At 42.4% G+C, this 26,640-nt stretch overlaps 1 protein-coding gene and 1 non-coding gene across 5 annotated transcripts in view; both read right to left on the bottom strand.

Annotated features, from left to right (window-relative positions):
- Positions 1 to 11,065: 11,065 nt before the first annotated feature.
- On the bottom strand, positions 11,066 to 11,172 carry LOC113834644. The gene has a single exon (XR_003483353.1). It is a non-coding gene; the product is annotated as a U6 spliceosomal RNA (small nuclear RNA).
- A 2,250-nt stretch (positions 11,173 to 13,422) lies between these two features.
- The window catches only part of Fam171a1 (family with sequence similarity 171 member A1), a 121,755-nt gene continuing 108,537 nt past the window's right edge, over positions 13,423 to 26,640 (bottom strand). For all 4 annotated transcript variants that reach the window (XM_027405228.2, XM_035442821.1, XM_035442822.1 and 1 more), the window contains 3 exons: positions 20,776 to 20,892; positions 17,634 to 17,748; positions 13,423 to 16,344 (listed from right to left, as the gene is read on the bottom strand). In XM_027405228.2, the coding sequence (XP_027261029.1) occupies positions 14,655 to 16,344; positions 17,634 to 17,748; positions 20,776 to 20,892 (1,922 nt within the window). In that variant the 3' untranslated portion in view covers positions 13,423 to 14,654. The remainder of the gene's footprint in view (positions 16,345 to 17,633; positions 17,749 to 20,775; positions 20,893 to 26,640) is intronic.

The following is a 26,640-nucleotide window of genomic DNA, read 5'->3' as shown; positions in this document are numbered from 1 at the left end:
TGATGTGACTCTCTCCATCTTGAAACCATCCGGGTGACTGTTAAAGGAAGCAGATAAGAGAATAGTGGTATCTGTAAGTAATTTTTCAGGATGTGGTGACTTCATACACTAGACATTTCTGGAATCCTGAGTTCCCTAGGCAGGTCACTGCTCCCAAGTCTTAGGACAAAGGTGTAAGGAGAAATTTTAAAATTGGCTTTTTTTTTTTTTCTAATTAGCTCAAAGGTTTTCTCAGTGAGACAAAGAAAAGAAAACAATATTACTACGCTTTTCCTGAAAACTGAGAGATTCTGATTTACAAAGTTGATGCTGTCATCACACAGCTTATGTCCCTTGGGGATAGTTTTTATATAAAATTAGTTCAGTTAAAATAATTAACATTCAGATGGAAAACTCAAGATGTTCTGTGAGGATTGGTTCAACCCTACAATTTGTAGCTAGAGTTGCAGGCATATGAAATAGCTAAAGAGTCCAACTTGAGCATTTGCTGCAGAGTCCTTCTAACCAGGAATATTGACAGGCAGCCTCACCCTGCCCTTGGTTCCTCCCTATTTTTCTCAGAAAAATCTCTGACGTGGCTTCATGGATGAGATCCAAGGCTTGATTGTCCTTGGAAGCAGCTGAGCCTTCAGTCACTAGGTGCCACCATAGACCTCATCTATTTATTTAGATTATCCTTAGACCATATGGGGCCAGGTCTCAGAGAAGATAACGATCCCTACAATGGAGAGCTATGGTTGGCATTCCCAGACTCTTAAGCCAGAGGAGTTGGTCATATGTTTATGTTCTGTTCTTTTGGCTCATATTATTCCTGGTGAATAAAGCCTCTTATGAACCTGGAGCTACCAACAAACACCAGCAAATTTTCTGCCCCATTTTCCCAGGCCATGGATAAGGTGTCCGAGGCCACATCTGGCTTTTAATATGGGTGTTGGGAATTTGAACCTAGGTTCACACAAATTCTCTTACACACTGAGCCATCTTTTCACTCAAATAAAGTTAGTTTTCAATGAAGCTAGGCATGTCTAATCCAAAGCATGAAGCTACACGTGGCATAAGACAGTTACGGATTAAGCTCAATACAAAATTGTCCACTTACCTAGACACTGAGTTTCTCTCTTTCTGTGTGTGTGTGTGTGTGTGTAAGAGAGGGAGTAGAGACTTCAGGATTCTGGAGCATTAACTTTGTAAATGACTATGTTGTTCAATAGTGTCAAGAGACTGGATCTGGCCTGAAATAAGCAAGAAACTAAACAGGAATAAATCCCTGCTTTTCTTCCAGTGTTTCCTTTTCCTGGTGAAAAGTTGCCGGAAGAGGGTCAGGAAGGTCAGCCCAGTTGTGGGAGATCCTCTTACTTCCATGATCAATGAGCCTTTGCCCTTTTAGAGACCCTGGGGCAGGGGTCTTTGAGTCCTTGATTGCAACTCTCTTCCAAGATTGTTGTGTTCTGGATGTACACTCAGTTCTGTGTGAGAAGCTTAAATCCCCTCCCCCATGAGCCCAAGGGAAAAGCCTTTGTAATTTGCTGTAGTTGGGCCGAAAACAATCAGTCACACAGAGATTTTTAAGCAAGAGCAGGACTTTTGTTTACTGGACTTTGTTGGTTAGCAGAATGTTTTATTTCTGCGCTGTATAGATAAGTACTAGTGTTAAATGACCTTGCATGAGCTACGTATGGGGTGTTATTAGAAAACAACTGGGGTATTTTAATGAATAGAAGGAATGAGACAGATAATAAAATGATGGGGATGAGGGCATAGAACACTGCCAGCACCCTCCTCTTGGCTCTTCTTGGATTACATAGACTCTAACTTCTTTACTGTGGTCTACCTGGCTTAGACAAAATGAGGACTTCCTTGGAAGTTTAATGAAAGCAGTGAGACTGTTAATTTCAGAGTTTCCTATAGTATAGTGCTACCACTAAGTTGAACGATCCCCATTCTAGTTCTGGGGAAGCTAGTGTTAGAGAACAACTCTGATTGGCCCCACTTTGACCCATCGCTTTGGCAAAAGTGGCATATTAACTCCACTTTACAGGAATCATGCCTGAGCAAGGAATAGGAAAATGACTCTTTAAGCAGAGAAGAAATTTCATTTGGTACTCTAAGAATTTAAGCAGAGAGTGATTATTAAATTTAGTGAATATCTTTTCATTTGCCAACCAGCTTGTTTTATTTTTTAAGAACAGGTCAGTAGCTTAGTGTTTAAAATTGCTTTGTAAATTCATTTGTCAGATACTAAGTTTAAAAAATTTATTATATATTGCATATAATATATAATAATAACTATTATTATTGTTATTGTTATTATTATTGTGACAAGGTCTCATGTATCCCAAGGCTGGCCTCAAGTCACTTAAACTTGGGATCCTCTTGTCTTCATGTGCCTAGTGCTGGGATTCCAGACATGAACCACCATGTGCAGTTTATGTGATGCTAAGGATCCAATCCAGACCATTCTGCCTGCTAGGCAAGCAATCTACCAACTGTACTACCTCCCCAGACCTCAGCTAGTATTTCCAATGGGTTCTTGAGTACACTGTCTTTATTTGTGCCCCCTCTTCACTTTTCATGTGTACATTTATCCTTGAGGGCCCTCTACTGAGCAAATCTTAGGGTCCAAAATGAATGAAAGAAGAGGTTTCTGCTCCTAGATTTTCCCTTTCAGTGTGCTAAAAATTTGGATGACTAGCCCAGATTATTCTTTCAACAAATGTTTCTGCCTATTTACTAATTTTCCAATCACAAGACTTCCTGAAGATCCAGAATTGATTCAGTTAACCCAACGGAAAGGTTAACTTTAAAGCAATGAGAAGATCTGGAGCCCATGCCCCCGACTGGGGATGCATACCATCAAACAGTTTCCTACTGGTGTTTTGGGTGATACTCATGTTCCTCTGGGCTCAGCCTGGTTCTTCTAAAGCACTCAAGAACAAAGGCCAACCCAATACCTCTTGGACTTTATTTAATACCATAAGTTTTGAGACTAAAGCGAGCAAATACTAACCACCTCCACCAGCAGCACCGTGTTATAGTACTTCAAGGGACACACTAGACAATAACTATAGTTTAGTTTTGTTCTACATGAAAACCAATGCTCATATAAGAGTATCTTATAGCAGCTCATCATGATACCCTTGGATTTTTATTTCTTCATGAAATAATTACAACAATTATTCAGAGGAGCTAGCTGCTCTCTGAGATGAAGACACGGCATTGTTTGTTTGTTTTGGTTTTTCGAGACAGGGTTTCTCTGTGTAGCTTTGGAGCCTATCCTGGCACTCGCTCTGGAGACCAGGCTGGCCTTGAACTCACAGAGATCTGTCTGCCTCTGCCTCCCGAGTGCTGGGATTAAAGGCGTGCACCACCAACGCCTGACTAAAGACACGGCATTGTTATAGATTATTTGTCTAGTATGCACAAGGCTGTGAATTTGCTCCCTAGTGATGAAAAGAAACCTCAAACTGAACATAACAGAATGGCCAAATGAAAGCCCCAAACAAGCTCACAGCCTTCTCTAACCCAGAACCACATCTGGGTGTTGCCCTCCCTGAAGTTCCATTTCCAGTTGGTTTTCACTTTTCAGTGAAGAAAAAAAAATTGGCACGTTTCTCCTCAAGAGAAGGCCTTGTATCTGAATTTCTCTCACTTTGGCCTCTTGGAGGGAAAAACATGTAGCTGATTGCTGGCGCACATTGAGCCAATGGGCTTTTCCAAGTCACAATTTCACATCTGGCACCACCATTCCTCTGCAGTTGTCTGCTGTTATCAAGAATGCAAATTCTACTATAGACATTTTATTTATTGTAGCTTACTTTTTCTATTGTTTGCTTTTAGAAGGACTGATGTCAGAGGGCTCTAGAATGTATCATTGTAGGGAGTAGATGTCAAGTTGAGGCTTTCAGGTTCACTTAGGACATTGCAAATCATTTCCATACTTCTGGAATGAATTGATAATTATGCTATGTGTCAACATGTTAGAATTCTGAGAAATAGTATATACACACAACACACACGAGAGAGAGACAGACAGACAGACACACACACACACAGACAGAGACACATAGAGAGACACACCCAGAGAGACACCCAGAGATAACATATGTATACATTGATGATATAATATACAAGGTCCTCTCATATATGTCACTTTGCTTGGACTCTCACAAAGCCCCACTTTTAGGAAGTAGTATTAGCAGCTGCCCACATCCCTGGAGTTAATCTCTGGAAGGCAGCGGGATGGGTTGGAGAGAATATGTGGACAGAGCATCTGGGTCTCAATTCAGATGTTAGGATATTGCCCTGTTTGTGTAATAAACTGCATGTCACTATGACAAAATGGAGACTATCACCTGCCTGAGCCATAAACAGGACCACTGTGAGAGTTCAAGCAAGCTGATGGGATTGAAAAGCATTTGTAATATAAAATTTTGTTGCACTTCATATTTGACTTTGTCTTTTGAGGATGGTTCTCTTCTTGATTTTAACTAAGACTTCTCTATAGAAATGGAACCAATAGGATATATATTATACAAAATTGCATATTACATATTATATAAGCCATATATACATGTGGGTATTGTTTTTCTGGCACTTGCAATCTAGAAACCCAGGAATACTGTTAGTATAACTCAGTTTCAGCTTGAAGGCCTGGCCATCAAGAGAATGATAAGTCCCTATCCAATGGTGGGACAAGATGAGAGGAAATTACTCAGACCAAACAGTGGGATAGAAAGAGGACCAGGAAATCCCCCTTTCCTCTGTCCTTTGTACTGTTCAGGCACTCTGTGGATTGAATGATGCCCACCACAATGGGGAGGAGGATGTATTCTCTTCAGCCATGCTAGTCTGATCCTGAAACATCGGCATGTTTAACCAGCTAGTGTGGGCACCCTTCATCCAGTGTCATGAAATTTATATTAGTATCACCTGCCTCCCAAATGACCTTAACAATGAAGTCCTGTCACTTGCAACCACAGGAAACTTAGCAATTCTAAGTCTTTATTTTTTAAAGATTTATTTCATTTTTATTTATGTATAAGCATGTATGTCTGTATATGTGTATGCACATATGTGTGCAGGTTTCCATGGAGGTTCGATGAGGGTGTTGGATCTCCTGGAGCTGGAGTCATTGTTGGTTGTGAGTGACCCAATGTGGGTGCTGGGAATGGAACTTCTGTCTTCTCCAAGAGCTGCAAGCTCTCTTACCAAGAGCTGTACCTCTCCCCAGCCTCTGTAAATCTTTTTGTAAGTATTTACAGTAGACTTCCTCTTTCAGTAACCCCATGTTGCACCACAGTCAGAACACATTAAAAGGCAAATGGTAGAAATATGTGTCTTGAAAGTTTTAGATTATATTCTACAGAGTTGTGCAGGGCATTTTATGCCACCACGCTCTTTCCTGCTCAGGGTACGAATCATTCCTTTGCCCACCATATCCAAACTTTGTATGTTGCCCACTCATTATTTACTTACCAACTGTTTTTTTCAGATTGAATGGATGTAGTTTAGGATAGACTTCAATTTTTATTTTTTATTGTTAGTGATTGCTATTAACCCCCTACTGTGCATAATTTAATTCATAAGTCAAGCTTTATCATGGGGATGCATGCCCCATATGGAAGAAAACATTGCATATATAGATTTCAGTGCCATCCATGTTTTTAGGCAGTTGTTGGGAGTCTTGGCATGTATCTCTATGAGTATGGGAGGGTCATGCTTTGCATCTAAGGAGGCAGTACCTTCATTGATCCCCTTGCCTAACCGCAAACATCTGGCAAAATACTACTTCCACAATGGAAGCTTGTAGAAAGCTGCAAGATGAAGAAGATATGCTATTGTGTTTTTAAAATGCTATCTTCTTATATAAGAACATGAAGCATTGGTTGTAACAGAAAAACATCGCTATGTCTCTCAGCAGGAGGATGACACAAATACGAACACAGAATAAGAGGAATACCACCCAATACTTGTGCATTAGTTTATAGTTTACAAGGTAACTTAATGTTCATTGTTATATATTAATTTAACCCACTAGTGGTCTGGGGGAGAGCAAATATCTCCTTCCACTTTTTGATGTTTGCCATCCCCTGTCTGACCATCTGAGGAAGGATGGCACCCAGATCTTCCGACTCCAAGCCCAGAGTCCTTCCTAGACATGACTGGTCAGCATGGCTCATGAGATTAGTTACTGGGTCTTGACTGTCTGTAGAATATATCCAGGTGGCAGAGCATATGAAAGAGCAAGAGATGGACAGGTAGCCAGCCAAGATGGCTGTACACACTGGGTCAGGTGTCAGGAGATGGGGCCTGGTGCTCATATGCCCACTCGCAGCCTGCATTTCACCTTTTAGTTACTCCAAGATAAGATCATCATCAACCTTTCATGTTCCAAATTGGTATGCTTTTCAGTCCCTGTTTATCTTGTCTGTGGGCAAATGGCTTTACAAGAATGGTCAGTCACTTTGCAGGCACCATAATACCAACATCCAATGAGTCACAATCACTGTGAAGGACAGAAGCCATTTGGCTAGGTATTTTGGTGTGTGTCTATATTCACAGCCTTAAAAATAGTTTCAAGGAGTTTTCTCACCAAAGACACTCAGCTGGGTATTTCACCATCTGTCTGGCAACTGACCTTCTTCTCTATCATCTGCTACCTTCTCCCATTCCACGGACCATAATAACCTATGTGCCTGTTCCAACGTTTTCCATGATGTCAAAGCCTGTTATAAAAATCCCCAAAAAACGTGGGGCTGGAAATATAGCTCAGTCAGTAAAGGGTCTACCACATCAACACGAGGACCTGGCTTAGGAATTTTGCACACATAAAAAGTTGTGTGTAACTGCCAGAGAAACTAGTATACAAGGAGGACCCTAAAAGAGACAAACTGTGTCCCCTGCAGAAGGGGAAAAGGTCATGATCCCCTGAGAAAATTGAGAGCATGGGAAGAGGGGAGAGGGAGCTACGAGATAGAGAAGGAAGAAGAGGAAGGATGCAGAGGTCATGAGGGAGCAGAAAGGTTGAGTCAGGTGTAGATTAGAAGAAAGGATATGTGATAGGTAGGGTTTTAGTTGGGGGGTGGTAGGGGAGGAAGGGAGGGAGAAGGGAACTGGGATTGTCATGTAATTCAATCTTGTTTGTAATTCAAATAAAAAATGATTTAAAAAGTAAAAAAAAAAAAAAAAAAAAGGTTGTGTGTAGTAGGGAATGCCTGTAACCCCAGTGCTGGGAGACAGAGACAGGCAGATCCTTGGCGATCACTAGACAGCCAGTCTAGCCAAATCCATGAGCTTCAGGTTCAGTGAGAGACACTGTTTCAATAAAATTAAAATAAAATAAAGACAGAAAGAGGTCAAGGAAGGCACCCAACATTGGTCTCTGGTTTCCATGTGCATGTGCAGGTACATCTGCACACATCAGCATTAACAAGTCTATGTGCACCACACACACACAAACACACGAGAGAGAGAGAGAGAGAGAGAGAGAGAGAGAGAGAGAGAGAGAGAGAGAGAGAGAGAGAGAGAGAGAAAGGTAGGTTTGGGAAATGGTGGATTTTGATCTTTAACTTCACTTATTGCTTTTCTTTGTGTGGTAGTTGAACTAAAAGGTGCCCAGAAGATGAAAAGCACACTGAGGTGCTGTATCCAAAGAGGACATGTCTTTACAGATGTGGAGGAAGACCCTCCTTGAATATGAGTGGCACCATCCTGTAGGCGGGGTCTCATTTCTTTGACTGCTTTGCTAGTGTTTCTGCGTTTATTTGTGCTAATTTTTACTGAATGGGTCTCTGTCAAGTGATGTTGTCTAAGGTGCCCTCTTTCATAGTATCCCCCCCCACATCCTGCGGCAGTCCCTGTGTCAAGAGAGGACACCACTTTTTCTTCAGAGTCCAGTGCTCACTTTGGACCCTGAGTTACTGCTGAATCGTGACGAGTTGACTTTACCTACTTTTCCCCATTTTAAAGGTTTCTATCTGAAACTTCAAAAGGTTGAAATAAAAAAGTGTGTGTGTGTGTGTGTGTGTGTGTGTGTGTGTGTGTGTGTGTGTGTGCATGCACACATGTGCTTTTATAGGCTCAGGGGTGTGTGCAGCTGTGTATACATTTGCATATAGAGACCAGACAGAGGTCAACCTTGGGTGTCATTCCCAGGCACTGTTTACCTTGCTTTTGTAAAATAAGGTCTCATATCCTGGAGCGTGTTGAATAGGCTAGGACAATTGGTCAGCAAGACTCAGGGATCTGCCTGTTTCTGTCCTCTCCAGAACTAGGATTCTAAGTGTGTGCTACCATGTCTGGCTTGTTACATAGGTTCTGGGGATCAGACTCAGATTGATCAAGACTGTACAGCAAACACTTTACTGACTTAAGTCATCTTCTAGTCACTAAAATAATAAAAACCCTAAAGAAATACATGTTTATGTGGGTGAAGCACTTCAGGGAAAACCACAAAACACCAGCAGTGGTCATTTCCACGTGGTCGCTTTTGGTCACTGAATTTTTTCCTTCTATTTATTCTTTTAATTTTTAAAAGAATGATAAATGTCGTCACTGTATAACCAAAATATGTACCTTTTGGATATTAATGGAAAAAACTTGAAAAAGTGGAATAGTTTGTAGTTTAATTCACATTGTTGTATGAACATTGATTTTTTTCTTAACTTTGTTTTTTTTGTGTGTAGTATGTGTAGTAATATGTGTTATGTACATGTTCATGTGTGTATATGTTTGTACACAGGTGTGTACATCTGTGAAGACCAGAGACCAACTCTAGGTATATTCTACCCTCACCACTTTACTTTTCTTATTTTATGTGTATGAGTGTTTACCTTCAGTATGTAAGTGTACCCTGTGTATGCTGTACCGACCGAAAACAGTAGCCTGCATCTGTAATTACAGCACTCCCACAGTGGGAGATGGACGATGGGAGATGGGAGGCAGAGATAGGAAAAATGCCCTGAAGCTGGCAGGCCAGCTGGCTTGGAATATGCACGTAGTAGCAGAAACAAGACAGATCCTACTCCAACAATGTAGAAGGTAAAAACTGACTCCCGGAAATTTCCTTTGACTTCCACACATCTGCACAAACACACATTATATGTACACATACAAATGAAGTAAACAGGTAAAAATAAACTAGAAAGCAAGAGGCCATGTATAGGGGTAGGGACACTTTTGTTAATTTATTGATTTCTGTTCCCAGCAGTGAGTTAAGAGACACTTAAGATTTCATGGACTTTGCAGGTCAGCAGTCAGGCATTGTTACTGTAAGTGGATGTTGCAAATCTATAGTTCAATCATATTAAAATAAACATCTTCAAACTTAAACACTCATTCCCAATTGTTTCCTACGGTCAATTCTTTTTTCTTTTCTTTTCTTTTCTTTTTTCTTTTTTCTTTTTTTTTTTTTTTGGTTTTTTTGAGACAGGGCTTCTCTGTGTAGCTTTGGAGTCTATCCTGGCACTCGCTCTGGAGACCAGGCTGGCCTCAAGAACTCACAGAGATCCACCTGCCTCTGCCTCCTGAGTGCTGGGATTAAAGGTGTGCGTCACCAACGCCCAGCCTACTGTCAGTTCTTACTGTCTACAGAAGTTATAGTCTGTGAAGTTCTACTAACATGAATTAGTACAAACCAATGCTTCTGGGGGAATAAGAGATAGCTCACTGCATGCCTCCTGGTTACAATTTTGTTAGTGGTTCAATCATACAACCTTGTTTTGTGTGTTTCTGTTTAAGGACGCCTTATTTATTATCTATTATCTTCCTTCCTTCCTTCCTTCCTTCCTTCCTTCCTTCCTTCCTTCCTTCTCTTCTCTTTTCTTTTTTTTTCTTGAGACAAGCTCCCACTTTACTTGTAGCAGATGACCTTGAACTTCTGATCCTCTTGCTTCCACCTCCTGAATATTGGCATTAACTTCGTGCATCACCATAATCAGTTTATTCAGTGCTGAGGGGTGAATTTAGGGCCCTATGTATGTTAGGCAAGCACAACCACCTGAACTACACCCCCAGCACTGACTCATGAACTATATCATCAGTGTAACTCAGACCTGAGCAAAGCCTTTCTTCTGCAAAGCACAGCGCAGCCTTCTCCACAGGAATTCAGCATGCTATTTGTGATAGCAAAACTGCTGTCACAGATACAGACAGGAAACATGGCAGTGCCATGGTATGTGAAAGAACACTTCTTTAGAGTGTGAGAGCTAATGTAAGAAAACAGGGCATTGACTTGTTACTCAGTTGGAAACAAGTGACTTCACAACTCAGAATTCTATACTCTACATGCCCATGAATGACCTAACATAGACGGTGAAGCTGGGTGTGGTCTCAGTTACCTGTTCACTCATCACTTAAGAGCATGGAGTAGGAAGAGGGCAAATTCTGGATAAGCCTGAGGCCATAGTGGGGCCCTATCTCAAAAAATAACAGAAAAATGCAGTGAGGGCTGGCAAGATGACTCATGGCAGCAAAAGGTGCCTACCACTAAGCCTGATGACCCAAGTTTAATTCCTGGCACCCACATGGTTGAAGAAGACAATCTATTGACTCCTGTAAGATGTCCTTTGAGCTTCATGGGCATACTGTGGCATGCACACTCCACCCAATAAATAAATAAGTGCAATAAAAAAACCTTGAAGCTACAGTGACTATTACCTTGGAGTTTGCAGATAAAAATTTGGAAAGGAGGCAGACTTGCAATCTCTGATCCTTGAACAATGTGGATTAGCTATTTTCCTATTTCCTATGCTTCACTGTGTGTGGTGGGTAAATGATGTAACACAGAAAGCAAGCATCTATTCCAAACTTGTGGGTACTGAGATATCTCACTAGTTGCCTGAAATTGGCCACAATGGGAGTTTTTTTTTAAATTATTTATTTGTATTTTATGTACATTGGTGTTTTGCTTGCATATATGTCTATGTGAGGGTTTTGGATCCCCTGGAACAGGAGTTACAGACAGATGTGAGCCACCATGTCGGTGCTGGGAATTGAACCTAGGTCCTTTGGAAGAACAACCAGTGTTCTTAACTGCTGAGCCATCTTTCCAGACCCTCCTTTTTAAAAAAATATGGGATGCTTCACGAATTTGAGTGTCATCCTTGCGCAGGGGCCATGCTAGTCTTCTCTGTATTGTTCCAATTTTAGTATATGTGCTGCCGAAGTGAGCACCACAGTGGGAGTTTGATACCACAGGAACAGAAAGAGACTACCCAGACGGGTTGATTTGTTTGTTAAGAAGAACGATGGAGAATAGGCTGATTTTCTTTCAGAGTAACTTCACAATGCTGTAATGCCTGGGCCCATCATGTGATGGACAACACTGAGGGCATTTTCATTCAGATTCTAAAACCGGTTCAGCAAAGATGTCACTCCATGACTTCGATGAAGAGATGCATTGGCATGCAATTGCATCTTAGTTATAAACTCAAGAAAATAACACTGTTCATGCCAGGTCGCCCATGCCAGTGACATGGGTTGGCCAAGAGGCTATCCTAATCACTAAGGGGCAGATTTGACTGTCAGAAAATTTATAATAGAGTATTCTGTATTTTATGATTAAGAACATTTATAACTTAAATTATTTCCTAGAGAGCTATCTGTATAAGCAGTACAACTTCTCTCAGTTGAGCAACTTATTTTGCCACCAAGCCTCCATTTAGTTAGTTAGGTGTAAAACAAAGAGGAATAATATAAAATCTTCCCCCAAATATCAAACCGACCTCATTTATTGTCCTTAACACGTTTGTTTTCAGGCAGGACCATCATGGACCACCTCAGTCTTTTCCCATTCCCCACCTTACCTGGAAGACAGAACTAGGGCTGTTTCCCACCTTACCACAACCCACCCTGAGAGCCAAAAGTCTGGGTGGGCCTTGCTCTTTTCCAGGGAGATGAGAACTGACCACTAGGTGGCATGAGCAAGGTGCCTTTCGTGGCTTTGGTTGTCTGGAAATTGATGTGAAATATTGTGACATATTTCACAATCACGGCCCTCACCAGGCTAGAGGGAAGATAAATGAATTGTTTGGAGACTACAGTCACGGTACTCTGTTCAGTGTGGCTGTTGTCAGTGCTGGCATTCTGAGATAAAAATATACTAATGTCTGGATCTCACTGTGGACAACTCTGGTAGGACATCAAGGTCTCTTTGGCAGAAGCAATTCCCCTTTGGCAAACCCAGGTGCGCTGTGACAACTGCTAACTGCTCAATACTCGCCACCACTGGATCACATCTCACTGAAACATGTATCATCAAAGAAGGAAGAATCAGGAGAGCAGCCCTCAGTGCCCCACATCTTCCTGTCAGCTCTCCATAACCAGAGTGAACAGTAGTATGTTACATGCTTTCCACAGGTTATTTGTATGTTATATGCTTTCCACAGCTTACATGTTTTAAGCAAGGCTCTTCTGGAAACTGACACACCAAGTATGTAATTTCATTGGCAGCAACCACAGACAGAGCTGCAAAGGGCTGGGAACCAGCGGTAGCCGGGGGACTTCCTGGCATTCTCCTTTCCACTCCCACAGCTTATGTCTGGTTTTGGGTGTTCCTCCCAGGTATCTTTTTCTGTGTAGGAATTGATTGACAAAGGAGTCCTCCTTAGTGTCTTAGCAAAGTCAGTAAGGACTCACCTGCCACCTATGGGTGACAGTGTTTACTACAGGAGCCCTGCCTGCTGTAGTCACCTCACTGGTTAAGTGACTGTCTCATTCATTTAGCTGTCCAACTGTCAGGCCTGTCTCTGCTGTTTTCTCCTTTTCTAGTAAAATGTTTAAAAAAATCTGAGGATTAAGACAATAAAAAACAGCTCCATCAGCTTTATACATATGTGGAATTCACAAATGAAGATTTGATATGAAAGCTGTTTGACAGCCTTAATTTATTTCTACCAATATTCTCATGTTCTGACATCTCCATTAACAACTTTCTTTGAGATAGGGCTGGCCTTGAACTTCATATGTATCTGAGGATGACCCTGAATGGCTGCCTCTACCTCTCCCACACAGTGTGCTGGTACTACCCCACTTGGTTTTATGTGGTACTGGTATGGAACCTAGGACTTCACATGTGCCAGGCAACACTTTACCGACTGAGCTACATCCTCAGCCCTCTATTAAAAATTCTAATTTGAACAACATCATATATCTGTTGGGCTATCTTTGGTTATTTTACAAAACTTTCCCGAAACTGTTGCAAGACAAATTGATATTCAGCATAAAAAAGGTGGTTTCTCCTAGAATGCAGATATCTCTCCTTAAACATTAATGAAACATTACCAGGGTGTTATCATGTGTTCTTGAGTGATGAAGGTGGAATTTTTAACCTAGTACTAATTCCTGGGTGTTTTTGCACTTATCCCACACCCCAAATTGACAGATTCCCAACAGACAATGGCTTGGAATGAATCAGAACGAATACAGATTTTTTTTCCATCTTCCAAGTTTATTTTGAGTTTTCATTTTGGGACAACCAAGCAGCTCTTAAAGGAGAATGCACAGAAGAGCCATTCTGGCACTTTTGGATAGTACATTAGAGTGTTCTTGAATAGTCACATTCAATCCCCTTGCTCAGCCCATACTCTCATCTTTGGTGAGCAAGATGGGCACACAGGATTCCAGAGTTAATACATAACCCTATATACAAACAGCCAGTGGAACCAGAATGGTGGCTAGTGGCCAAAGGGATGGAATAGGAAAGGGCATCTCTACAGTGTCCTCTAGTCTATCTTAGCTAAACAGAACCCACATTACACATGATAACTAGAGAGTATACTGCGTTGAAATGAGGATGCTGAGCACGAATGGCACTTGGCAGCATGCAGTTCAAAGAAAAAGGGTTATTATTTAGTAACTTTATATAAAATCCAGGCAGTTCAATTAAAAGGGTTAAGAAAAAACATAAAACTGAGGGACTGTCTGTTGTCACTGTAAAAAAGGCACTTGGAGTTAATGGGACCAGAATTGAAGGACTCTCAGCTGATAAAAATTTCAGTACAATTTCATTAAAAGGCTTAGATGATAAGAGACGACACTCAGGAGTTCCTGAAGGCAGACACTGAATCAACCACAGAGAAGCAGAACAGATTGAAACAAGGAAATAAAGATTTTACAACTGAATTTGAATCATATTTCAAAGAAAAAATGCACCCCCCTGAAAAAGAGAGAAGCCTAACCAAAGCAAAGTGTAAGCAAAGTAACGACAACAACGAAGCAGCAATGCATAGCTTTTCTTTGAGATAATGCTGACTTTGGGAAACTACGTGCCACCCAATTTCCCAGTAAGAGCTTCACAGTAGCATTATCATGATAAAATGGAGGATTCAAACAATGCAAAAAGAGTTTCATCTGTTTCCAGAATTTGAGGGAGAACTGAGGTGATCCTTGGAGCACAGCAATACCACATGTGGTTTGTCAGCATCCCTACTGGGACAAGTCAGGTCCATGGGATGACATATAGGCTTCCCAGCCACCTCCCTGTAGGGGCAGCATCTGTCAGTCATCCTTAATTCCTTTCTGCACCCGACACAGCCATGTCAATACATCTACTTCCATGGTTTTCATTCTTCAGCTTCTCCACACACAGGTATGCACTTCCATAAGAAAGGATATTTGGCAATTTTATATCCCACATTTAGGGGCTCATAGATGGCTCATTTAATGTTAAAGGCCATCAGGGGTCTCTCCTCTCGTTTTTGCCAGGGGCTTTTCTTGTCTTCTCCTTGGTCATCGTCATCATCATCATCTTCGTCTTCATCATTGGCAGACCTTCTCTGGTTGGGACTGGCTAATGGCTCCAGAGGAACATCTGAAGTTCGTTTGGTTGTCTCCTCCTGCAGGCTGGGCAGCTGTCCCCCACTCCTCCGACCTGACCCTTCCAACAAGCATCGCAGAGCACTGTCCTCGGGAGTGCAGACTGTGGTCCCACACTCGCTGCTGCTCTGGTCCATGTCATCCAGGTACACGAGTTGTGTGTAGGCTGTGCTGTCGTGAGCTCTGGGTTCTTTTTGCTGGTGCTCCTGTACAGGTGGGTGGCTCTGCTGGAGAGACAAAGGGTCTCCCCTTCCCTTTCGGGCAGATTTTGGTTCGTTCATATCCACACCAGAGTCCAAACTGGCATCATTGCTTCCATTCCTTCCAGCTCTTTGGAGATCAATGTATGAATGTCTAACATGAGCATTGGACCTTCCATCTAGGGAGACAAACCAAGCCCGAGGGTGTGGAAGTGGCTTCCCACCCCCAAGTTCCATCAGCGCCTTTTCAGTCAGGAGCTGCACCTCGCTGTTCATTTGAGCCAAAGCTGCATCATTCAGGGATGCTGGGATGGACAGAGACTCTGACATAGATGCATTCTGAGAGCCCCATTCCCGTGTACCTGCGTCCTGCAGGTGCTGCTGAGAGATGGCCTGGGAAGACAAGGGTTGGCCCTGCATCTGAGAGGATGGGTGTGGGAAGATTCCCACATGGGGGTTGGACAGCTCAGCCTGGAGCCTTCCTATTTCCAGCTGCTGGTCAGCAGGGACTACCAGAGGCTGGCTCACATAGGAATGGTCCCCTGGAAGTTTCATATAATGAGCTGGGATGACCAAGGCTGGCAACACTTTCCGATACACACTGTCATTTACTTGGTCCACAGAACTACAGCAGATCAACTGGCCTGGCCTTGGGAAAGAAGTAGGTCTCTCCAGGTGATCAACAGATCGAGACATCATACATTCAGTAGGTCTTCGGTCCAGCAGTTGCTCTTTTTCAGGGGATGAAGGTGCGGGGTACATGTGTTCCTGAATGGTGAGTTTGCTTCCTGCCGATGGCAGGCCTTCTTGATCTCGCTTTTCAAATAAAGGCTGGGAGAGCATAGCATTGTAACTACCCCTGTAGTCATCCTTGCCAGGGGGCTCGTAGCCTTCTCTTTCCATAGATTTTCTTGCTTTTAAGGGAAAAATCTCCACTGATTTGTGGTAGTCTTTCCCCAGCGTCCCACTTGGTGTCAGATTATCAAAAGATGTTTGGCTTTTATCCTCTTCTTTGTGGGACAGCAGCTCCTCCCGGGAGCTAAATTCCTGTGAGGTACTATAGGAGAGCTTCAGCATGGGTGTGTGCAGGTCCCCCTCCCCACTGGGGGACATCATTTCTAAGTGCACCCCGCCCATCAGTTCCTTTGTCCCAGGGGCCTCTGGGCGGCTATGGCTGGAGACAGAGAGAGGCCCAGGATAGTCTGATGCTCGACGAGAGAACAGCAAGTTGATGTGAGACATGGATGTTGACTGATCCCTCTTGGAGCTCTCCAGGGCTGGGGGGAGTTGCAGTTTTCTGTGATGTTGACGGGGTTTCAAGCACTTCCTCCTGCAAGCAAACAAGTGACACAAGGGCAGAAATGAGAGACTCATGACAGTAAAGTTTCAGGTAAAATCCCAAGTCAATTTCCATGAGGAAAAACAAAACAATTTATAAGCACCCAGAAGCCTCCTCATTCCACATTCACATTCTTATTTTAACCCAGAGCAGAAAAATCTAGGGATTGAAGGCTCACAACTTTTAAGAGAAGCCAAGTTATCTATCCAATGGGGAACACCCAGGAGTCAACAGTACAGATTTATTCTAATGTAACAGATACTGCATCAAAATAAGAATAATTTTGCTTTGATCTTGAGAGTTTCATCTCTTAGTGAGTGTTAAGGAAGGTTACGAATTAATTGTGTAACACTTGTCAAGCTCTTTTCTTTTTTGCTGTGTAATTGTGTAGGGTTGCATGTGTGTGTGTGTGTGTGTGTGTGGAAGCCAGAGATCAACTTTGATTATTGTTCTTCAAGCACTATCCACCTTATTATTTCACAGGCTCTCACATTTAACCTGGAGCTCATCAAGTAGGCTAGGCTGGCTGGTCAGTGAGCCTTAGGGACACACACTGTTTCTGACTCCCCAGTGCTGGGATTATGTCATGGGCTGCTACACCCAGCTTTTGTATGTGAGAAGCTCCAATTCAGGTTTTGTATAGCAAATACTTCACTATTTTCACTGAGCTATTTTCCAAGCCCCTGTAAAGTGTGTGTGTGTGTGTGTGTGTGTGTGTGTGTGTGTGTGTGTGTGTGTATGTGTGTGTTGCATATGCACAGAACACACATATGTAGGATGAAGGACGATATTGAGTGTTCTCTGTCACTAGCCACCTTATTCTAGGATCTCTCAATGAATATGGAGTGAGGCTGGCAGCCAGCAAGCCTTCCTGTTAACTAAGTCCCCTACTGCACTAGGAATACAGACTGGTCTGAGTTTCTGAGTGTGGCTATTTTCATCTTTTTACGTGGGTGCTGGGGATCTGAACTCAGGCCCTTATGCTTACACAGAAAGAACTCTTGCTCACTGAGGCATCTCCCCAACCCCTAAGCTCTTACAACTCCCTTAACATCATCTAGGCAATCCCTAAACATTAACATTATTACATAACTCGTGGGCTCATTTGCAACTTAGACTACATGTTTGAGTTCTAAGTGATCTTTTATGAGAAAAACTAACATGGTTTAGGGGGAAAATGAAAGAAGAAGAAGAAAAGAAGAAAAAAAGACTTCCAAATACCAGTTGCATGAGAAATTCTACATTAAACAAATATATTGCCAAAAATGGTAACACTTTACCTGCAATAATATAAAAGGAGACACAGCAAAACCAAAAGAATGAAAGCCATTCCTCCTAAAATGGCCAAAAGAAACACCGTGTGATACGTGGTAATGTCCTGTGTCACAACGGGACCTAGAAGGTCAGAAAATCTCATTTTAGAACTTTGAATTCCTTCAAATAAGAATATGGGTAATAAGTTGAGAATGTAATGACTTTTCTTTAAAAACTCTTCCTGCCCGAGGGTCAGAGCAGTGGCCAATCAGAAACACCCCTTGCAGGTGCGCTTGTGGTACCATCACTCCTGTCCATGGTGATCACCATCACTTCAGTGGCCAGTAGTCCCTGCTGCTCAAGTATGAAATTCTCTTGTTTCAAGGTATTTCCCCACTAAATGGAGAAGAGCCTCTCTCAGCAGCATGCTCAGCATTCTAAATATATGATCTTTTAATAAAAGAAAATGAATGTAGGATAAACCATCGAGTAGATTCTCACCAAGTATCTGGCGATTTTGCAAGGTAGGAAAAAGTGGTAATGATGTTATTCTCACTTTTCCTGGGCAATTATTACTGTACACAACATTCTTTGCCTGAATGAATCATTTTAAATAAATGGTGTAAAGTTAGCATGACATTAAAAGTAAAGTTTGACTAAAATGCTTTTCTACTTAAAGTGGTTATCCACGTTATCTTTTATTTATTTATTTATTTATTTATTTATTTATTTATTTATTTATAACAAGGCCAAGCTTGTATGGCCATAGACCTCCCTAGCGCTTAAAGATAAGATTGCTAGAGATATACAAAACAAACAACTTTTAATTTCCATTGTAGAGAACCCAAGGGGTGTGTTTCAGTTATGCTCTTGATGTTCAAGGGCAATATGAATCTGTCTCATAACGTTAAGAGTAACATACATCTGGCTTACATGTAAAGTCACAACAGACTGGTAACAAAACCTCTAAATGACAATACTTAGGCTTTTTTTTTTCTTGTCTAGTTTTCTGCAGTGTACAGAAGAAGGGACATGGTGGCTTCTTATTACTTATAAACAAGTACTCATTTGCTTTATTAAGAATTTATTTTTGATGTTCAAGGACAGATGTTCAGAGCTATTTTTAAGGAGACAGATTCTCATTCCCTTCCTTTCTCCTCTGCTCCCCATCTCTCTCCTTTCCCAGGGTTTCATGATAAGCCCTGACTGGCCTTGAGCTTTTAGCAATTCTTCTGCCTCTGCTGCACTGATGCTTGTATGACAGCAGCATACGCCTGCACTCCTGGCTCAAATCTTTTTAAGAGCTAAATGAATCCACGGAAGCTAACCAGGGTTTGGAATCAGTGACCGTTTCTGAGTCCCGAGGAGAATGAAGTCCTCTCTCAGACACACCTGCTTAGTGGAGTGGGAAAGTGGGGTGAGTGCGATGACCCCGAACTGCCTTAACTGTTCACAGGACACTTTAATACAAAGGCAATATTCAAAGACATCACATTTGATCCACGGCAAAGGAGAAAAAAAGAAGAGAGAGAAGGGTGTGTGTGTGTGTGTGTGTGTGGTGGTGGTGGAGACTTTGTGCACATAAAACCACTCTCAAGGAACTAAACTTTGGTTTGTTAAGCACTGAGAATTTAGTTATTTTAGCCTTTGCCAAAAGAAACCTTCATAAAACTCACAGCTAGACTTCAGCTCCTGCTTAAGCAGAGAACGAAAGAAGAAAACCCTAGTTATTTTTTTTTCTTGGTTTAGGGCTCAGAGAGGCACAGCATCACTGCAGTGTGTTTTATTAAAAGTGTTGGTGGTGAGGTTATCCAGGTGCCCATCCCCATGCTGTGCACCATTGGGCTGGGCTGGGGTTGCTTTTCACAGCTCTGAGCCTCTTTTTTCACTGCACAGAAACTCCTGGGGGACTTGTGTTGAACAGTCCTTGCTTTCCTCTTTATAATAGTATGTATTCATATTAATATTAATCTGCTGCTTGGTGGGAAAATTGACAGCCACAGTTGTTTGAAATCTGTCTTTGAAAAAAAAGGTTCACTTCAATATCTGGACTTTGTGGCTGTTCCTCTGGTACCTAAGGCATTTCTTTTCTGTCTCTCTTTCCCTTGGCCTACCTTTTGATACTTCAAATTAGGGAAATGGGGTGTTTCTGAGCAGGCACATGCTGGCAATGCTGTGAGTACAATTACTTACGAGGAAAGCACTCAAGACTGTATATTTTCTCAGATGGGAATGCGCTGTCTGTGTGAAAGGTTTTCCCACACCTGTCTAGGAATGCCTCTATCCTCTTAGTTACTTGGGGAGTCGAAGCATGAATCCTAGTGGTTCAACATTAATTCCATTGCTAAAATATTTTCGAGTTTTTATTTGGGAATGCATTGAAGGTGACTTTGTATGAGGTGCCATTTAATCATAGCTTGTTTTTTTTTTTAAAAACACACCTCAATCCCCTATCTAGAACTGCATGAGTTTTAATATGTTTTAAATACCAAACCAAGATGCACTCTGAGCATAAACATTGCTGAAGAAAGCGGATTTTCCAAGGTGGCAGTACAAGTGGCATGGCTTTTAAACGCAGTGATGGGAACCATCCTTAGAAAGACTTCTCACAAGAAACACTGGAATACCACTGGAATGAATATATATATATATATATATATATATATATATATATATTATATATATATATCATGTCCTAAATAGGAGTCAACCCACATATCCTAAGTGAAGATTATTCTTTTGAACATTGGGCAGATGGCCTGTATTTAAGTTGTTCAGAAATGGAAACTAAGCATTTTGCCTCAAGAAGCCCCCAGTAGTGGCTTCTTGCTGAGTGCTTGGCCCTGAGGCTTACACACACACCAGGCCACAGCTGTTTCAGGAACTAGGGAGGGGGTCGAAGCCTGTGTACTTTCATTTAAGAATTCCCCATGGCAGCTGTCTGAGCAAAATGGAATTGGAGACTGGACCATTTCCATGCATTATGCATGACTTCCATGGGAAAGTTCCAGCCACCACACCACACCCCACAAAATAGTCTTTCTCTACCATTTGATGTTTTAAAAAATATGATGTGAACGGCCCATTGAAGTCACTTTTAAATGAATACTGAGCCCAGGCCCCCAAAGAAACCCACTTGGATCACCACCACTGTTGGCTTTGTATTACCTGGGATGGGAGGAGACATGGCTGCCACCCAGTACCCCAACTGGGGAGCAATGTATGTCCACGTGAGCTGGCTGCCTTCCTGGTGCACGAGGCCCAGACCACTCTTTAGCCACGTTCCTGTGGGATTAGGAAAAGAACTTCAGCAGAGCACATGGGACAGTCCTATTGCAGGCATAAATGTTTATAAAAGTCACTTTAAATGTCATATTCACAACTTGCTAGAGTGCCTAGATCAGTGGTTCTCAACCTGTGGGTCACGACCCCCATAGGAAGTGCATATCAGATGTTTACATTATAATTCATAAAAGTAGCAAAATTATAGATGTGAAGTTAGAACAAAATGATTTTATGGCTGGAGATCACCACAACCTGAGGAAGTGAGTTAAAGGGTCACAGCATTAGGAAGGTTGAGAACCACTGTCCTAGATAGTCACATTGTCATCTGAAGATTATATACAACTTTCCATAAAAAGTCTTCGCAAAGCTGAGCATTGGTGGCACACGCTTTGAATCCCAGCACTCGGGAGGCAGAGGCAGATGGATCTCTGTGAGTTTGAGACCAGCCTGGTCTACAAGAGCTAGTTCCAGGATAGTGTCCAAAGCCACAAAGAAACCCTGTCTTGAGCTGCAGAGCTGGCTCAGAGGTTAAGAGCACTGGCTGTTCTTCCAGAGGTCCTGAGTTCAATTCCCAGCAACCACATGGTGACTCACAGCCATCTGAGATCTGGTGTCTCTTCTGGTGTGCAAGAAACCCTGTCTTGAAAAACCAACAACAACAACAAAAAAAAAAAAAAAAGAAAGAAAGAAAGAAAGAAAGAAAAGAAAAAAAGTCTTTGCAACTCTCCTTTAAGGAAAGGTGAACAGTTTTGGGTTTTGTCTTATCAACTAAATGAGTTTCATCCACTTATCAACCACCCCTCTTTCCAAACACAGAAAAATCTCAGCAGAAGCTGTTGGAGTACAGAAACATCACAGAGCAATGGTAACTGTGTTAGAGGTTGGTAGAGTTGGGAAAAGGGGAACCCAGAGCCATATATCATATTTACATTCAAGCAAATAAGCACATTTCTTATCCTCAGTTAAGGTTACATTTCAATTATTTAGAAAAGATTTATTTACTCTCTTATCTATGTTGGCAGTGCCTGGGGTGCTAGGTAATTACTCTATTACCTAGCCATACCCCCAGCCTTAAATTTAAAAATATCAATTCATTGATATCATATTCTGAATAAGTCTGGTGTAGGCAATAATTTTAAAAAGCTTCCATTATGGAAAATCTGCTATGTATTAGCTCACTACAGTACATATGTCATATTCATTATCTGTAATTCTCACAACAACTCCACACCATATGATTTCATTTCCTTTTTTGGAGATGGGGAGATTGAGGACTGGTAAATTTTGCAAGTTTCACCAGGCCTGGGTGCTGTGAGCGTAGCACAGAGGGATCTGGGCCTGACTGACTCCAAGGCTGGGGCTGTTTCTTCTGTGTGTCATGTAACATTCCCACAGACCTTCCCAGAGATTGATGACATTGGCTCCTTCCTAAAGCTTTCAGGACAAGGCTTAACGATGGCAATGAACTAGTTCCAGGCCACCGGACTGCTTACCAGCCCAAATGGCAACAGTGCTCACCAGCAGCAGGAACCTTGTATTGAGGCTCTTGATGGCCACTATTGGCAGAAGACATGAGGGAGGCAGCCAACTAAGCCCTCAAAAGACTTGTGCACACCTCTCCTGACCCAGCTCTGGCTGTACACACAGGGATCCTTCCCAGCCCTCCCTACTCCTACGATCATGGGCCACCTGAAACCACCACGTGTATGATTCTGGAGTACTATAGGCCTCACTGGATCAAGTGTGCCAAATATTTTGCCCTCTGCTCCCAATTCCAGGTTCACATGTTGCTAAGGCAAAAGTAGATTTTTTCATACGAAAGGAAGAAACAAAACAAAGCAACACTTGGGCTGCTTCTAGGCACTATTAGTTGCTATGGCAACACTCAAATGGAGTGGGTGGAAAGGTGTCTGGTGATGCTTCCCACCTCATACCATGCCCCCCCCCCCACCTCCTCTGCACAGCAGCAACACAAGGCAGGAAAGCAGGGGAAGCCAGGCAGGCATAGCAAGACCTCTGCATTTGTGACTTTCGAGTGCAACAGGCTAGATCATGGCTGTAGGTGATTTTGGTTCAAGTTAGAGAACAATATTAGCCAAAAGGTTTCCAAAACAAGTGTGAGACCATCAATGCCCAGTTGAGACTCATTTCCTGAATCATGAATCATGTCAGCTCAGAGATCACTTAGCACCAGAGAAAACCAGCAGTTCTACAGGGCTCTTAGGGACACAGAAACAGAAGATACTGAACACAGTCAAGAGAAGAGTAGCTATGCTGGGCAAGAAAGTTTCCCCGGAAGAAGAGAATGGATAATTTTCAGCTGCTTCCATCAGCCCCTCATCCTCGTCTCTTGCTATGACTCACATACCTTACTCACTCCCACACACATGCTTCCCCACCACCACAGCAGGCAGCATCTTCGGATTAGCCAGGATGCAGCCATGCATTCTTTGGTTTGCAGCTTCCCCAGATTAGATGTTTGAGTCATTGCTCTTCGAATGGGGTGGATACTAAATAGGATCCAGCAGACAAGAGCTGGAAGCTGAATCCTAATTCCTGTTCATTCATAAACAAACCACCAACTCTGCCTAAGTTGCCTTTTACAATACAAGAAAATCAACTGAAACAGACTTGAAGAATTCCTCCAAGTTATATGTGAGGCAAGCCAAATGGGTGGAGGTATTATCAACACCCCACACCCATATGCTCGGCCCAGCTCACTGATCCCTGTTCCAGCCTGGAAGAGTCAGTCTGGCAGTGATAGTGCTGGTGCCAATGGAACACAGAAAGGCCATCTGCTAAAGATATCATAAGTGGAAGAATGTCAAGGGGACATTCACCTTGGGTGGTGGGCCAGGGCTTGTCAGTGAGGATAACACATAAGGAGGAGCCAGGAGAGAGAAGATGACACCTACCAAAGGGAATAGCACACAGAAGCATGAGACAGTGGACCAAGGACTGGTAAGACAGGTACTGAGTGAATAGGAGGTAGCAGATGGGCTAAGGCTGGGAAGAAGCTTTGCATGTGCTTGCATAGACCTTGAAATAAATACCATTAACAACGGGAAGCTATGGGAACCTGTAAATAAAGACCAACTATGGTCCCACAACCTCTGTCTAGCTAGTCCTCATGACTGACTGCTATTGTAGTTCTAACCTCATAGAGTTTTCTTCTATTCTAAAAGATGCAAATCTGAGTTTGGGGAGAACTCTTACATCTGCATATTCTACGTCTCCTCAATCCCAGGAAGAGCTTTTACTGTATCATAATTTCCCTAAGACACATGTTATAAGCATGTTGTTTTAAGTTTGATCTCCAATAGATAACAACTTCTGAGAATGCTGACCTATGTATTTTATACCTTGTGTCTTCTGCCAAATACCTACAAACATCTGCAAAGTAGGAACTTACTTCACATTGAGTGGAACCTAGAGGCATAATAAAAAAAAAATAGCATCAGTATCCTTCTGAGAAAGGCTGGGTGTGGTCGACAGGAAAGCTATCCTAGTAGGAGTGTGACTAAAATGGTATGCTCCCCCTTCCAAATGAAAGGGAATGAAGCCATCCGGGGAAGAGTCATTAATTTTGGCATACTTTTTTTTTTTAAATAAAATGAACACACAAATAGTGACAAAAGTGTGATGCTGTTGTGGGATGGAATCATGCTGTTACTAGCAAGAGCATTTTCCAAGATTTCTGTTTTTTGGGGGCGGGGGAGGGAAGGCCACAGGAAACACACAAATTAATGAACTGTGTGCTGGAAACATGTTTCTCATTACTGAGACCCTGCTACTGTGGCAGGATGATGAGGATTTCCCACCTGGGCAGCAGCAAGAGGAGGGTTTCCCACCTGTACATTGGTGCACAGAAGTGGTTATTATGTTTAAGACAGGGAATAAGATTTGGATTCTTTACAGGTAAAACTAATGGCAGAGCAGACAAAGCTCCTAAAAGGGCTCTGTGTTGAAGGACGTTATGAGATAGCCAGGTGCTATGAGCAGGGTGCTATGAAGGTTACTTCATGTGCATACATGCGGACAGCAGCCCTGTTCAGAAAGCACAAGGCAGGAACCAGGTTTTCCTGCTTTATGAATGGAAGAAAGATCCAGCTGTCACTTGGTGAGGCCTCCTTTTGGATGGCTCTGGGTACTGCTGAACATTGCCTCTGAAAGGGCTGTCCTGATGAAGACTCTCACCTTTGGGATCCAATCACAACTCAGCCCCCAATGTACAACACTGCCTGGCCTCTCTGGGGCTCACTTCATCTGATCTGTCTTTCTATCTCCCCCTCGTCTGTTCCTTCTCAACCTCTTTCCATGGCTTCCCAGGCAGTTGAGATTACTGCTGGTATACAGAGAGATCAAGGCTGTCACTTGTTGCTGGCAGATAGGCAGGACCTACACTTTCTAGTGCATTGCCAGCCCCAGCCAGGGTGGCTTTAATGTGCGAAAGCCACACAGGTGCAGCTGCATCAACCTGGTTTCCTAGTAGGGCTCTCAGGAGTTGGCAGGGTGACATGAGCCTCTGTTCTGACATGAACCTGTGGTTGGTACTGTTTGTGAGTGAAGGTCATGTAATCGCTCTGCCAGCATCAAGGAAAAAAATGCTGAAAGACTGGAATTTCTAGCTAATCAATTTTCCAAGCTATCTGAACTCTTTCTAATGGAATCTTGAGTAAAAATGAATACATACAAAAGGCAAAGGTAAGCTGTTCATAGGAATGGAAGCAAAGTCTCCCTCCCATGGGGTTATTCTTCTGTACCTGCCAACATTTGAAAAGAAGGTTTGGCATAAATACCAAAGAGTCAATGTAATTTTGACCCAGACACATACTTTTTTCTTGATAACTTGAGCTCATGGTCATGATCAGCACCCCTAAGAACACAGAACTGAGGATTCTGGAGGTGACTACTTTTATGATAAATAGTTCTTCTACTGCCCACATGTTCACTGTGTCTTTCCTATATGCTATGTTCTTGTTATCAAGTTCTGCTCCTATACCATTGCCATGCCTAATTTGCTATGTTTGGCACTCTGTTACCATACCCTTATCAAATGGTGTCTAGAATAATGTATTCAGGCAGTGTAAGGATAGGAGGTCAACTCAATTATCAAACAGTAGCACTCTGAATCCAAAATTTGGTAAACTTTTTCTGTCTGATTTATCCTTAAGATATTTTCAAGAATTGGTGATGTGTTGGAAGAGTTCCTTCATCTTTTTGGAAGTGACTTTGTTATGCACTTAACTCGCAAGGTTCAAGGTGTGCGAAGCACTACGGGTTCTTCACATGGGAACTGAATTTAACTGTAATGATTATTACATATAGTAACCATCAGATAGGACACCTCATGCTTATCTGTAAGATGGGGATGGGGTCTCTAGCAACCACTGGTGTTCTACTTGCCTGCTTGGTTACCATGCAACAACAAAATAAATCTTTATGTATAACTTACGAAGAAAAGTGAGTTCAAACATTGAACAAGTGCCTCCCCAAAGGGAAAAGGACTCTAAGATATGAAAAAGGTTCACTCAAAATGCAACATCTCCTTCGAAAGAAGCTGAAAGAGCCCCAATTTATCTTGCTGTTGCTGCTTGGCACATTTATTCTGCCTGGTACTTTATTGAGTGGATAAATGCCCAGCAGTATACATGGCCAAATGATCTCACCAGTGACTTTCACAGCATAAGGGATCCTCTGGGTAAATTCTAGCCTGGTCACTTTCTAGCTGTGTGAACTGAAGACATG

This window comes from Cricetulus griseus, chromosome 3 (genome assembly GCF_003668045.3).
Source record: "Cricetulus griseus strain 17A/GY chromosome 3, alternate assembly CriGri-PICRH-1.0, whole genome shotgun sequence".
In the NCBI taxonomy this organism is placed as follows: Eukaryota; Metazoa; Chordata; class Mammalia; order Rodentia; family Cricetidae; genus Cricetulus; species Cricetulus griseus.
This window is presented reverse-complemented; position numbering and strand designations above follow the sequence as displayed.